Source organism: Sinocyclocheilus anshuiensis, unplaced genomic scaffold, assembly GCF_001515605.1.
Source record: "Sinocyclocheilus anshuiensis isolate Anshui unplaced genomic scaffold, SAMN03320099.WGS_v1.1 scaffold124, whole genome shotgun sequence".
Lineage (NCBI taxonomy): Eukaryota > Metazoa > Chordata > Actinopteri > Cypriniformes > Cyprinidae > Sinocyclocheilus > Sinocyclocheilus anshuiensis.
The window spans coordinates 1020549-1035863 of NW_015554082.1; the positions used below are offsets into that span (position 1 = coordinate 1020549).

At 36.2% G+C, this 15315-nt stretch overlaps 1 protein-coding gene across 1 annotated transcript; it reads left to right on the top strand.

The window, feature by feature from the left end:
* Positions 1-11875: 11875 nt before the first annotated feature.
* On the top strand, positions 11876-14090 carry LOC107669109 (39S ribosomal protein L18, mitochondrial-like). Its single transcript, XM_016461231.1, has 4 exons — positions 11876-12127; positions 12932-13100; positions 13591-13825; positions 13911-14090. The coding sequence occupies exons 1-4, from the start codon at positions 12031-12033 to the stop codon at positions 13980-13982; spliced, it is 573 nt and encodes a 190-aa protein (XP_016316717.1). The 5' UTR covers positions 11876-12030; the 3' UTR covers positions 13983-14090.
* The last annotated feature ends 1225 nt before the right edge of the window (positions 14091-15315 follow it).

Below are 15315 nucleotides of genomic sequence, written 5' to 3' on the forward strand. Positions count from 1 at the left end.
AGAAGATTTGATCAAAGCTGTCATAACACTTGAGCTATGAGGGTGTGGCTGCCAAAACAGAGCAAAAGAGAGAAATGAAACTATGGGATATAAAAAGGAAAGACAAAAAAGAAGAGAATCGAAAAATAAGTGACCATGCATGACCGAATCTGAGCTAGATGACGATATTGTTGCACTCCCATACAGTATGTTAAGCATTTGGTATAATGAATTGTGGTTACAAATGCTTATGTAGAGTGTCAGGTTCTATTTCAGTGCTCTTTTAAATGTTAAATGATTAAATCTGTGTTGCTCAGTATATATAAGCATATTACAATTCTGTCTGTTCTGTTGATCTAACAATGCTGTTTTCTCAGAGTAGCCTAGAAAGGCACACCCACACTCTTTTCTTTTCATGCCATCCTTCTACATAAGTCTGCTCCAAGATAGTGTTGCTATGGAAATAAGGCATCCCTTGCAACATTGAGCCAAGGGCTTGCCATGAAAGAAGTTAGTTATGCAAAACTAACCCTTCTAGTCATGCAATAACATTGCAACATAAGATGTAGCCAATATTGCAAGCTCTGAGTGTTTGATTCTTTAATCTCACTAAATTATTCAGTAGTTCTGTTATATAATATTAGGCCTATGCAGTGTTTATGATCAAGCTGACTGAATGATGTAGCCTGGGGTAAGAGAATGAAATCGGAAAATGTAACGTCTGGTTTAAAGTCAAATAAAAACTGCATAACAATCTGAACATATACAATGCTTACTTTTAATAATTTATTAGGATGTTATGTGACAGCAATTATTTTGATTTTATCTTCCGTTTATGATGTCAATGAGGAAAAAAATAACTTGGCTGTTAAATTTTGATTACCCATAATTACTGACCCTGTATCATTAAATCCTCCTAATTATTTATTTTCTTTTTTAAAGAGTTAGTCGCCTATGGCTCTTGGCTCCTTTCCCTCTCTTCAGCACGAGATGAATGATTTTGCTTCAAAGGCTTGCAGTGAACCCAGTGTTTTTTTTTTAGCATTTTACAGTATGATCTTCCATGGCTGAGTTATTTTGATTGGCGTTCTTGTCTTGTCATTTAATACATACATTCGTGCTCATAACTCAATACTAAAGGCTCAGAGTCTATACATCTGTATATGAGATATCAGAAAAATAGATTTTTTTATTTTGAAATACATTCTTTTCACAGTGGCTTATGTTTTTATGGGACTTAATGTTGCCATCTGTTTCAGTATATTATGGATATGCCTATTAATTCTGATGGATTTTGTTTGTGGTACCAATAGAAAATATAATAGTTTCCATAAACTGACTCACTATGAGTACATTAACTTTACAAATACAATTAGTTTACAATTAGCATTTAATGAGACTTGATGATGGAAGCTTAATTCTTAATTTGTCAGCTTTATAATTCTCTCCAGTCTTCATGACCCCTCATTGGATCAACATTAGTAACCTCATCTGTCACAACTTAATCTAGTCTGGGCAGTTTGTCAAGTATGCACAGCCAAATTAATCTCTGTGAGAGAATAATCTGTCATCTTTTTTATAGTGCTGGTCAATTTGTGTGCGTATTTGGTCCCCAATACTGTGGCTGGCAACCATTAGTTCCTGCTGGATTAATTGCATATTTGAAATTAACTGCATAATTGAGTTAACTACAACTGTATATTATGTAAAAGTTTCCACTAAGAAAAAATAATAATTACAATGAACAAACAAGACGAGCACCACAACAATGGGCCTATGACTGTAATTTTCAAAGGCTATGTTCATCTGTATTCATACAGACAACGGTGAACATTAGGAAATATGACCTCTGGGCGCCATGATTGACTAATCAGTATCTAGTATTCCATAACACCACTAGGCAATATTTATAAATATACTAACACAGCACAGGTGCAAAATCATCCTGAAGATCAGGTAGAAGACATTTTGTGATGTGATGTGTAATTTAACCCAGGGGCACCTAGACAGAGAGATGCTGCATATCTTTGTGATGGCAATTATGGTGCACCTTAATGAACCCTGGAATGGCAGACACAGAGGAAGTCAGATAAGGTCTTCTGTCTCAGTCCAAGGCCAGTAATGAAAGCTGCTCTTCCCATTATTTTTGTCTTATTTCTTGAATGAGTGTCAGATATCACAAGAGACTATGCTCTGAAATTGGTTCAGTATAGCACATTTTTATATTGGTATGATCCAGGTTTTGACCTTGTTATTAGACTTGGTGAGTATGGAGCCTCTTAAAGGGAAATATTTTAATGCTTTCACGTTTGCTGACAACATTTTATGTCCTCCTGAGAAACATAGGACTAGTTATCATAGTTTTAAACCCTGCTTTTAACTACGGGTAAAGATAAGGTTGAAACTTGAAATTTAGAAGCAGGGTTAGGACCGCTTTTTTCCTGGAGTTATGAAACCCTGTTCCAGAGCAGGGCGAGCATTGCTTTTGCATTGTTAACCTTGCATTGCATTGCCAAACTTGTGCAATGTGAAACGATGCAGTGTTAAAATGTTACGACTAGATACTTAGCAACTGACTGCCAGTCATTTGATTTATACTCACATGAAACACCACACTTTGTATATGCAGTAGTTGTATGATTTTTCCCCCTGAACCAGTTCAGCGTTAACTCCATCCCTTAGCCAACTCTAATGGTGTGTGCACTGCACACCTAAAGCGAAGCGAATATTCACTCTAAATTACTCGCGGGATGTTTTTTGCATCACTTGTGCGAATAAAACATAATAATGCTCTCCTACATTTTATGATACAACCTGGCGTGTCAATAAGCGCTAATTAGCTTGTGCAGCAATGCGTCATGCAAATTTTCTGCTCGAGTTGAAATTTTTCAACTTTAAGGTGTGAACATGATCCGACCCGACTGCAGAAAGCACTAAATGTTTTGAGTTAACAGGCTCCTGTAGTCAGAGTAATCCGTCTTCTGCACAGTGCCACTGTCAGCATTCCATGGTAGGTGCACATAAGATGCCTGTTTTTGCACTTCCTGCTTTTCCCTGCTTGAGAATTTCTGTCCAATGAATGGATGACCTTAGCACATGTGTGGTTTTGTTTACAATTTCTGGTTCACTTGCAAAAAGGGCAGTGTGAAAGCAAAACAAAAATCAATATTGTTTTTGGTCCGGACCAAAGCAAGTGAACTAGCGAACTTTCCTGGTGTGAATACACCCCTACTCACGCAAATAAATTTGATTTGTTGAGCACACACCATTACGATTTCATTGATCATGTAGATCACAGTGATGATTACCTATACAAACCACTTAACCAACAAAATTGGCTGCAGGGCGGATTTGTGCTGAAGTGGTTTTGAAAACATATTTTGCACAATCGTTTCAGCGTTTGAGTGGAAAATGTCAAATGGTGATGGAAAACAGGTGAACAGGAGTGAAGAAGAGGCCGTTTTATTGTTCCCTTTATAGTCCACTGAAAAGTCCTTTCAGGAAAAAACTACATATCATATTATGAGATGTGCATTATGTTAACAGGTCGCGTTCTGTGTTCGTCCAATCAGTGACAGACAGCACAAATATTCAATCAAGAATATTCACTCAGGGTTTAAGAACAGTACAGTGAGAAACGTCAGTTTATGAACACCCAGGATTAATTGTTAACCCCGGGTAAATTAAGAGTAGTGTGAAACCTGAAGCAAGATAACCGATGATTCCATTTACCCATGTTTAGAACAGAGATCCACGAATCTGGTCCATGAGATCTAATTTCCTGCAGAGTTTAGCTCTAACCATAATCAAACACACCTGAGCATGCTAATCAATGTCTTCGGGATCATTAGAAAATCACAGGTAGGCGAGTTTGATCTGCAGCGCATTGGCCATCTAGGGCAAGATTTGAGGAACCCTGGTTTAGAATAACCCAGTGTTAACATTTTCAGGTGTGAAAAGCCATATATTGGTGTTGACACAATTTTCAATCGATTTTAGTAGAATTCAGAAAGCTACAGTGTTGAAAATCTCTCCAAGTCCAATGATCTACCAGTACTTGTAAATGAATAACAATAGTCAGATTATGGAGGGTGCGACTTTGTATAGAAGTACAAATTGTACAATGTTATGACCATGTTAGCTGCGATCCTTTCTTCTCTGAAACCCTTTTTAAATGCAAATGCTTCCCTCACACATTAATCAATCCATGTTTAGTAACTGGAAAAAGGATTTCAAAATGGATTGAATATATCTTTTGTTTGCCTATGCCACTTCTGAATGGATTGACACTCCTGTCTATATTCCCCAGCCCAGGAGAGATTGATCGGGCTGTCTGGATAATAGAGTTCTAAAATGAAAGGCTTTATTTCACTCTTCCTGCCAAAGGCATTTCTCAGTCTGGCAGGGCATCAGCTGTGCTTTACAGCCACTGGCTATTTCAGTGGCAGTATTGTTACACAACCTTAACAAGAGACACGCCTGCCCCCTTTATTTCAGGGGATATGGAGCCTAAGTAAGGCACCAGGCACAGCACCATTTCTAGAAGCTACATTTTTATTGTATTTATCAGACTTTGTCATTCATATCGGCAATATCCCTCTACGAATCTCTATGAACATTTTGATCCAGCGACATCTAAAGGGCTGGTCTCTGCATGTGCTAAATTTAGATTCTTTGTTTTTAGGGAACATTGAGATCTAAGTGTTTTAATTTCACAGGCACTATTTTTGGCAATGGATTGCAGTTGGCTGGACCTCAGTAAAGGACGGTTAAGTGCAAAGTTATTTACTAGGTCTCTTGGCACATTGTCAGATCTAAGATACAATCGACTCCTGGCAAGAACAACTTTTTATAAGCTTGAAATGTCTCTTCTGACTTTTAATGGCTTGAAATTAAATTCAATGACAACAGGACGCAATGAATCATTTCATCAACACCATATATGACGTCTTGCATTCTAAAGAACATTACAAAAAATTTTATATTAAAAAAAGAGAGAGAGAAACAACTGTATATCAATGTTTGTATCCTGAACAGTTTATGCTCTTTATCTGTTGAAATCTGGGACATCTATATTCCTGGAAAATATCAATTGTTTTTTTTTTCTTCTTGTATTTCAATTACTACTGGGAACTTTTCATTCCCATACTTTCCAGCTTCAGTAGTTCACATTAACGTAATCGTACAGCTATTTGAGTATAGTTATGCAGTCATCTCCACCCAGATGCATTATGAGGTAATTTTTCTAGTTCATGTATATATCACAGAAATCATTTTGCAGTCATTGTGCAGCTCTGTCTGTGAGAACAATGTGCAGCCTTTAACAGTGACTGTCGGTAATAGTGGTAATAGTGTTTATTGGGGGGTAAATGTATTCTCTGTGCAGAGGCATGACAGTGATGAAGTATTCCTCTCCTCCCAGCTGGCTTGGCAGCATAGCTAACACCTGGATGATCAAACTCTTAACTGGGTCATCTCCACGGGGAGCAGCACAAGTGGCCACTTACCTCATTACAGCTCCCGCTCATTTTTAAGCCTTCATGTTTGTCTCTCTTTTCGCCCTCCACAACACTCGTAAATAAGGGTTATGTTTTGGTATGTCACTTTATTTCCCTTGAAAATAAAAACAAATATATTTGACAGTCAGAGGCAGGTTGTAAAATAAAGGGGAAAAGAAAAATGATAAGTTGCAAAAATGCTGAAATCAGTTTTGGTTTTTTTGCATTTGTTATATGAAGGTCAACTTAATCTTGGAAACTTTTTACCATGCCATACCATTTTGCTGCTATGTAATGCCTTTTATGTGTAGATCTTAAAATATGAAAATCCGTCATACTATATTGATTGTTACAAGTATGATAACATAAACATAAACAATTGCAGTATTTATTTTGAGAAATTTTTATCTCAGTTTACCATTTCCACAACAAAAAGTTCTACTGCTAAAAACTTTGTTTTTTCTATTAGTGTGTATTGACAGCTACTTGGTTATCAACTGTTACAACAAAAAGGTTTAGATGAAATATAAGATGTGATGTATAAAGAAAATGTGATTATTTTTATTGTATGTCATTTCCAGTCAAATGAATATTTAAAATGTAATAATAATGTTGAAAATTACGCAAAATGTGTGGGTTTTTAGGGGGAAAAAATATTATATAAAGTTTCATTTCCACACATTATAGACGCATCATTTGAGATGCAGTAGGAAAGACCAGGGTTATTATAAATAACTTAAACTAAAACTCAAGTAAAATAAACATTAACTGAAATAAAATATTTTTAAACATATTTTATATCAGCCTTATTTTATATTTTATAATTTCTGACTTATTACAAATGTATTTTATATATTTGCTAGTTGCCATGGCAACACGTCTCATTTTAGTATAACTTGATGTACTATGAACTAAAAATGAAAAAAACAAAAAATATAGAGAGATAATTAAAAAAATTTAAAACACACAAAAAGCAAGCAAAATTAAAAACAAAAATAAAAACAAACCTAATAAAAAACAAACCAAATTCAATATATTATATAAAAAATCTCAATGATACTAAAATAAGACATTTGTTGGTTCAGAAAACCACTGAGAAATGCAAAGAAATGGCCTGTATTTGAAGACACATTCATAAAATCGAATTCTGGAATTTTGGATTATGCTGGTTCCAGCAGTCGCAAAACATATTTGGGTTTGTAATTTTTAGTTCTGAATCTAAAGGAAATCACAACCATCAAATACAAACAACATTTTTTTTTTTAAATATGTTTGTGATTATATAAAATTAATCAAATGCTCACTGAAATGCTGGTGTGATTATCTGTTTATTGTTTTATGTGGTGGCCAAAAATATGAAATCTTCTATACTATTGAGCTAATGTACCTCAAGCCAGAGTTAGTATGGGACATGCAAACTGAATCCCTTCCCTCTTTTAAAACTTGAGTTCTGGAGGTGGATCAAAGGCTCACAGAGATGAGGAGCGATGTGGAGCTTTTCTTTGTCTTCTCTCTTTCTCTCTCTGCCTCTCCTTCTCTCAGGGGCTTTTGACTGTGGATGATAAATAATGGAAGTCATATGTAGCCTAGGGCTACAGAGAACACAGCATCTGTGAAATCAAAACTCCCAGATCAAAAGATTAAAATGTGGAAACTAGTCATGGAAAACATACAAACAATAACGACAGAGTGAGCATATGTAGGTTCATGCTTCTTCACATGCGATTATTGCAAGCAGCCTGTTTGACTATATTGTTGATTTACACTGTGCATTTTAATAGCCTGTCCATAATACTACAAAATTGTGATTGGCTAAGTCAATGTTATGCTTCAACAGACAATTCCATTCTCTTTAGATGCCATGAAAAACCTTTCCTCCCTCCTTTCAGTGGGTTCTGATTCTGAACTCCATAATGCAAAGCCAGTCTCCAGTTATTCTCGACCCTTGTGGTCATTCTGTGTACTGCAACAGGAAGCAATCTTCAATATCTTTATCAACACTATTTGTAAGTTACAATAAAAAGATAAAAAAAGCTGTCGCTGGGATGGGACCTGCCTCCTATCTCTCTCCCACTTCACTTCCTGTCAGTTCTGATCTGTCCTATCGTAATAAAAGGTGAAAATGCCAAAAATATATTTTTTAAAGAACACATTAGTACTAAAAGTGTACATATTAGAACAGAAGTGGTACATTGTACTAGTACCTTTTGAAACGTTACCACCCTAGTGACAGATTTTGTATCTTTCTTTTTGAGAGTGCATAATAAACTTCTGACTTTATTAAAAAAAATACTACTTGCTAGAATAATAAAACAATATTATCATTTATTCTGCATTATATTTCATGAACAGTATCAATTTGATATATGCAATAACATTTTTTATTACAAAAAGGTATGTTTAATCAAGTAAACTCCCTATTTTTGAAAACACCTTTCTTTTGTCCTGCATACTGAATGTTATTTAGCAGCTTTCTCTTCTTAAAAACTGAAATAGTGTGCTGGAAAATCACTGCAAACATAATAAAAAAGAAATCCTTAAACAGGTGGTCAAGCTCAAAGACGCTCTGTGAGACACACTGCCACTCAGAGGACATTGGCAAAACTGTGCTTTGTTCATTTATTGATCGCAGGGCATTGCTGGAATGTTCACAAGATTTAGTTGAATGGGGTCTTTTAAAGGTTGTTATTGATCATTGAACACCTCTAGATTTAATATCCACATTCTTGCGATAGGGCTTTATATTTTTATTGTGTGAACTGTTGCTGTGTATATGCATGCCGATGAGTGAACATGCAGAAGTTAACCTCCATTTTTGAAAACATCATATTTTGAGGCGTACGGAGAATATGAATCAGATTTTTCCTGAAGTGACACTGTGTTTTGTGTGTGTATGTGTGCGCTCTGACATTTCAGTCAGAGCTGAGGTGTGTGTGTGTGGTGATGTGGGAGGCTGTGTCACTTTTTTTCCTCACCCACACCATCATCTACACAGTCAAACCATGTCTGGGTAACCATTGTGGAATCCCTGTTGCATAGCAACACATCTCCAACACATTCCAGACAAGTGTTACTTCTGTTTTGCAGCCAGCCTCATTCACGTCTCTCCTCGGATATATCGCTCTTTCCTTCACTGTGAGCATGATAAAATGCTAAGCGCTTTAACTACAAAAAATTAACCTTGGTTCATTATGTTAATAATATAGGCCTAATGAATGGTATTTAACATTTAAGGCACACTGTTTGCGCTTGTTTTCTCACAAGTGTTGTAAATGACCTTGTTGTGAATAATAGCTCATTCTTCCTAGTTATACTGACTGAAGTTGATTTATATCTAGATAGGCATGTGTTATCGTATGGAGAATGTCAATCAGTGTGAGAGAGCCAGAGAGGGCTCATCTGATACAGTGATGATGAAGAAGAAAGGTGATAAAGATGAGTAGTGAAATGTTTGAAACAATCAGGAGAAGTGTAGTTGTCACACATGACCTCTGGTGTTCAGATTAACATTTATCTTCAAATCTGTTTGAGTGTTTGACAGTAAATTAGCACATTTACTGTATTAAAAAAATGTTGATAGTTTTTTTTTTTTTTGCTTAATTGTATTAAAAATTAAACAGCACAACTGTTTCCAACATTGATAATAAATCAGCATATTAATAATAAATCAGAATGATATCTGAAGGATCATGTGACACTGAAGACTGGAGTAATGGCTGATGAAAATTCAGCTTTGCATCACAGGAGTAAATTACATTTTAAAGTATAATAAAATAAAATAAAAACTGTTGTTTTAAACTGTAATAATATTTCACAATATTGCTGTTTTTTCTATTTTTGATCAAATAAATGCAGCCTTGATGAGCAAAATATACTTCTTTAAAAAAACACAAAAAATCTTGCTGATCCCAAACTTTTGAACGGCAACGTTGCACCATCTTTAAGAAACAACAACTTTGCATGTGGAATGAATGACAGAACTGAGTGCTTTATCTAGCTCTGTGAAGGGTCTGTGGATTTGCTGTCAGATTCAATATAGTTTTTAAAGGGATAGTTCACCCAAAAATGAAAATTTTATGTTTATCTGCTTACCCCCAGGGCATCCAAGATGTAGGTGACTTTGTTTCTTCAGTAGAACACAAACTAATATTTTTAACTCAAACCGTTGCAGTCTGTCAGTCATACAATGTAAGTGAATGGGAATCACGGCTTTGAGAGTCCAAAAACATACACAAACAAAACCAAATTAAACTCTGCGGCTCGTGACGATACATTGATGTGTAAAGACACGAAACGATCGGTCTGTGCAAGAAACTGAACAGTATTTATATCGTTTTTTACCTCTGATTCACTGCAATGTCTGAACTGTCCTAAGCCCGTTGGCGTCTTCTTCTTTAGCCGGTGCGTGACATGTCTTCTTCTTCTTGCTTTACGGCAGATCGCAGACGTGCGCAGAAGTGCATTACCGCCACCTATCTCTCAAATGGACCATTGACACTCCTAATTGAGATTGTAGATAGCATGTCAATGGTCCATTTGAGAGATAGATAGGTGGCGGTAATGCACTTATAAGCAGGGGCAGCGCCAGAGAATTTTGAGAGAATTCTCAGGTGCTGAGGGGGTTACTGTTACTTTCCTGTGTTTGCGGAACGATGTATATTAAAAGCACACGTCCAGTTCTGTGTGAGTGAAGGAAATCCGCTTGGGAGTGGACAGATTCGTCCTCGTGCACATGGATCGCGTAACATTATGCGCTCTCAACATTGTCATTAAGATCACACTATAGAAACCGCCTAAAATTAGAAATTTACTAAAAACAAGCCTATGGCAAGACATCTGGTAGGGGGGGGCACCTGGGGCCAGGGGTGGCACCGGCCCCCCCTGAAATTTGCCTGGCCACCACGTAGACACGCCCCTGCTGCTAGCCCCTCCCTAGCGCCGCCCATGCTTATAAGTCTGCGACCCCCCGTAAAGCAATAAGAAGAAGACGCCTCACGTCTGTGATCGAAAATTTGATTCCTCATGACAGCAATTTTAATATTTTGAATAATATAAATAATATGTTTTGTGTCACACTGCATTCTATTTTTCTCAAAAGATCTTGAAAGAAAGGTTGTATTCAACATTTATTCCTTAGTTCTGCACAAACCTTTAAATTTTTGTATCTAATGAGTCCATTGATTTTCAGTTTTAGTTCTGTCAATATGAAGCTGTGGAGCAGGTAGGAGACAAGGTTTGTGCTTGTGTGAATGAGTATGGATACATAGACACACATCACGTCCAAGTTATTGACCTGGAATGCTAGACTGTTTCATTCTATTATTCTATTTCCACTTGAGGCTCTCAACATTATTGCAGTAGAGAGAGTTATATTTTGTTTTTGTTTTTATGTGAATGTACAGTTGTAAAGTAATTTGTCTTTGGTCCTTCAAGTTGGATATTCCTGCAGGCGGGATTTATGTAGGACAGAGAAATCCTTTCATTAACAATCTCTATGGATGTATGAAAAGGAAATTGATAAAAAAGGAGGGGGGAAACAATAGATAATGGAGAGTGTAAGGTCATGATTTGCACACCTGCGCACCCCTCCCCAAATGTAAGGTTTCTAATGGTCTGAAGGAGCATATGGGTATAAAGTGCTCAATGTTATTAGACTGTAGCTCTTGCTGAGAGCAAGGATTTTGGGTTACAGGAGCATGCTTGTTCAAATAGCAAGAGAACCATTTATTGTATCTAGGGGCACAGCCTCTTCACAGCATGCTAAAAGTGCAGCACAAACCAACTGGACAACTTAAAATGGCAAGCCATGCAGAAAATCCCTTAATGTCCAGAGGTGAGCCCACCGCTGCCTGAAAATGTAGGGGTGGGCTATAATAAGCTGGAGATTGTGAGAGAAAAATACCATTTAATTTGAACCATTGTATATGTTTTAAATGAACTCCACCAGCAGGTGTAAGGGTATGTTGATTCACACGGTTCATCACAAATTATTAAACTAATGAATAAGCTATTTTGCCTTATTAAATGTGCAGTCATCTGACTGTGGGCCTACTAAACCTTGATTTCAACTTAATTGTATGTACTTTTATTTACTACCATAATACGTGGACAAAAATCCATGATGGCACTTTTTATTACTTTAGTGTAGCACTGGATACAGCAGGTTTATTTACTTGAATGAAGTGTACTTGTGCCATCTTGTGGACAGCATAATAATAACTGATTATTCTACCATTTTAATAATTGTGGTTTAAGGATCTTAACGAATGTTTCATTAAATACCGTAAGTCTCCTTCTCATTGATTTTTTTTATTATTATTATTGAGAATGTTATAACTTTCGTTATTTTTAAGGATTTCTAAGCGGAACCCATGTGAACTCCAACCTTTCCTCGGAAACACGGAACAGTTTTAGTGTGACATCAAAATGGCTGCGCACTAGAAAGTGCTAGAATCGTTTTAATTATATACGAAGGGTCATGCTGTCTCCGTTTGTACAGAAACAACAACTATAATTTGTCACCAGAATTAAAGGTATTGTGTACAGCTGTAAAATGGCTTTGTTCAGTGATGTTTGCCGTAGTGTTCGCACGCTGCTGGGTCAATGTCAGAGATCTACGGCTGCAGCGGCGTGGATTCACTGTCAATCATGTAAGTAACCGATCTAGACCCTTCAACTATATCAGTTTACTCTCTGCTGCATGTGTTTACATTAATACGGGCGACACCGAACGAGTTTAAAGCAGTAGATTTGTAGACACAATCTGCTCTCTATAGTGAGTATCTCTTTTTTTCTAATTTCAGAGAAAAATCCTTATTTGACCTAATGTAAATAAGATAACAACAAAAGAAAACAACTGATTTAATATTAATATGATTTTGATTAATCCCAGTGACTCGAATCTTGAGTCCATTCATCAGAAAGGTTCCTTAACTATTTCAAAAATGTTCCCCCTCTTGAAATTCCAAATTGACTTATTTTTCTTCTTTTTTTACCAGCAAAATTGATCTATCATACCTAACATGTAATTGAAAACGATCTTATTTTTTATATAACAACTGGATGACTTATGAACAATTCGTTCACTTAAAATATTCCGTTTACAGTTCATATAAGGGAATTTGACATTTTGTGCAAATGAGTTTCAGTGGTCTGGTCATCATTATCATTTATTTGATTGACAGAAATAGTTCATCATTTTATTTGTTTTACATTGAACAGCTCTTTAACAGCTATCTTTTTTCCACACATCCTCCACATACAAAATAATGTGTGTCTGTGTGTAAAATAATCCAGAATAAACTCAAATAGTCTGCACTTAAAAATTAGAGACGGTTCCATTTCAACACACAGATGTGGTGAGCAAATACAACAGCATCACATGGTTTAAACCTCTCAAGGAATCTGTAGATTTAATTCATGAACAATATTTATGATGTGTCTCTTCCCACCAGCTCGGAAATACAGTCAGACAGCACCTGAGCCAGAACCAGTGATTAGTGATAATGAAGCCATCAGTAAAACATTTGTTAACCGAAACCCAAGAAACCTGGAACAGATGGCCCTGGCAGTGAAGGATCGAGGCTGGGCTACAGTGTGGCCCTCTAGACAATATTATCACAGGTTTGTAAGCATCCCAAGGTCTAGAGCTAGATGTGAATAATAAAACATCTACAAAGTTTTGCTGACCACAGCTCTAATAACAGCATCTTAAAGCAGCACTATGTAACTTTTGGCGCTCTAGCGGTTAATAAACAGAACTGCACACATCCCGCGGAAGAACATTCCAACCGGAGCTACTTCTCTAAGTTTATGTCTATGGCGATTCACGCAGGTATGTGTTACTCCGCAGCGGTGACGACCCGACCAGGCTACAATAGTCCAAATATAAGTACTTATTATAAGTGTACCGTAGTGATTCGGAATAAGACAAAAACGCGGTTTGGAAGATGAATTCATGATGTACTCGCTCATTATATACATTTTGCAAATTTTGAACACAGAAAAAGTTACATGGTGCTGCTTTAAAAGCCTTTTCCAGATAGAAAAACAAATGTACTCTGTGCATGAATATTGAACTGATGCTATTTTGTTCTGTACCGTCCTCCCTCAGGTTGGTGTTCAGGCGCACACAGCATCACATCACAGCTGAGGTGTACTCAAGTGACTCAGTAGATCCAGTGCTGTCCTGCTCCACGAAGGAGTGGGCATTGAAGCGTGAACTGGGCTCCACACGCTCTGTAGCAGCTTGTAGTGCCGTAGGTGAGGTGCTTGCTCAGCGGTGTCGTGAAGCAGGCATCACACGCATTGTTTATCGAGAGGTACCGTGGAAGTTTCGATCAGAGTCGGTGAGTTTTTCAATACTTTTTAGGTATTATACATTAATGGTGAAAATGTATAGACTAATTCATGCCATTATTTTCCTCACTGCAGAATCAGACATTCTGGACAGCCATGAAAGAGGGTGGCGTCATGCTTGGTGAACCAAGGCAAAAATTCATTTAAGTTGCAACATCTTTTTTATTATTATTACTGTTCTGAGGTGTGGCTTTTGTCTGTAAATATAAATATTCTGACATTCAAACTGTGTATTTATTGTAGATTACAGAAGAGTCCTCAACACCTTATAGTAATTTGATTATTGGGATATAAATCTTTGGTTTGACAGTGAAATGATGCAGTGGTTTTCAGTTTGATTCAAGTGATTTTTGTAAACTAAAGATATTTCAGTTACTTTTTAAAAGTATTTGTAAAGTTTTAAGAACTGATGTATTTCAAGCAAAAAAAAAAGACAAAATACTTTGCTGCAAATGACACTACTGTGCAAAATAGTTGGGGCCAGTATGATTTTTTTTTTCTTCTTTTTTTCCTCGGCAGGATGTGTTAAATTGATCGAAAGTGATAGTATATACATTTGTAATGGGACAAAAAAAATCAAAAGGTAAAAGCTTTCTATTCATCAATGAATCCTATGATTTCCACAAAAATATTAAGCAGCAGCAGGACTGTTTTCACCATTAATAAGAAATGTTTCTTAAGCACCAAATCAGCATATTAGAATGATTTCCAAAGGATCATTTGACAATTAAGTTTGGAGTAATGGCTGCTGTAAATATATTTAAACTGTATTAAAATAGAAGCCAGTTATTTTAAATTGCAATAGCATTTCACAAAAATACTGCTTTAGCTTTTTTCCTATCAAATAAATGCAGCCTTGGTGAGCTGAAGAGACTTCTTTCAAAAATATTTCAATCTTACTGACCCAACACATTTGAACAGTAGTGTATGTGAGTTAGTAGCGGCCCCGATTTGGTGCTTTATTAAAATACATCTTTTAAAATATTTTTACAACAAATTGTGTACTATAATTCTGCAATCCATTTGACTAACAAACATTAATTATTTATCATATTTTAGGATTGATAGTTGTATTGGCTTGATTTTTAATCAGTCCACTGCACATACATTATTGCTTAGCTGTAATATAGAATATATGCTGTGTTTATCTGGCTAATTAATTTAGTATTGCTGTATACAGCTTAGTTGCTGTAGTTTAAATTTTAGTAAAGACATTTCCAATGATATATGTAAAGCACTAGTATATATATATATATGTGTGTGTGTATATATATATATATATACACACACACAGTATCTCACAGAAGTGAGTTCACCCCTCACATTTTTGTAAATACAGTTGTGGCCAGTGGTTTAGACATTAATGGCTGTGTGTTGAGTCATTTTGAGGGGACAGCAAATTTACACTGTTATACAAGCTGTACACTCACTACTTTACATTGTAGCAAAGTGTAATTTCTTCAGTGTTGTCACATGAAAA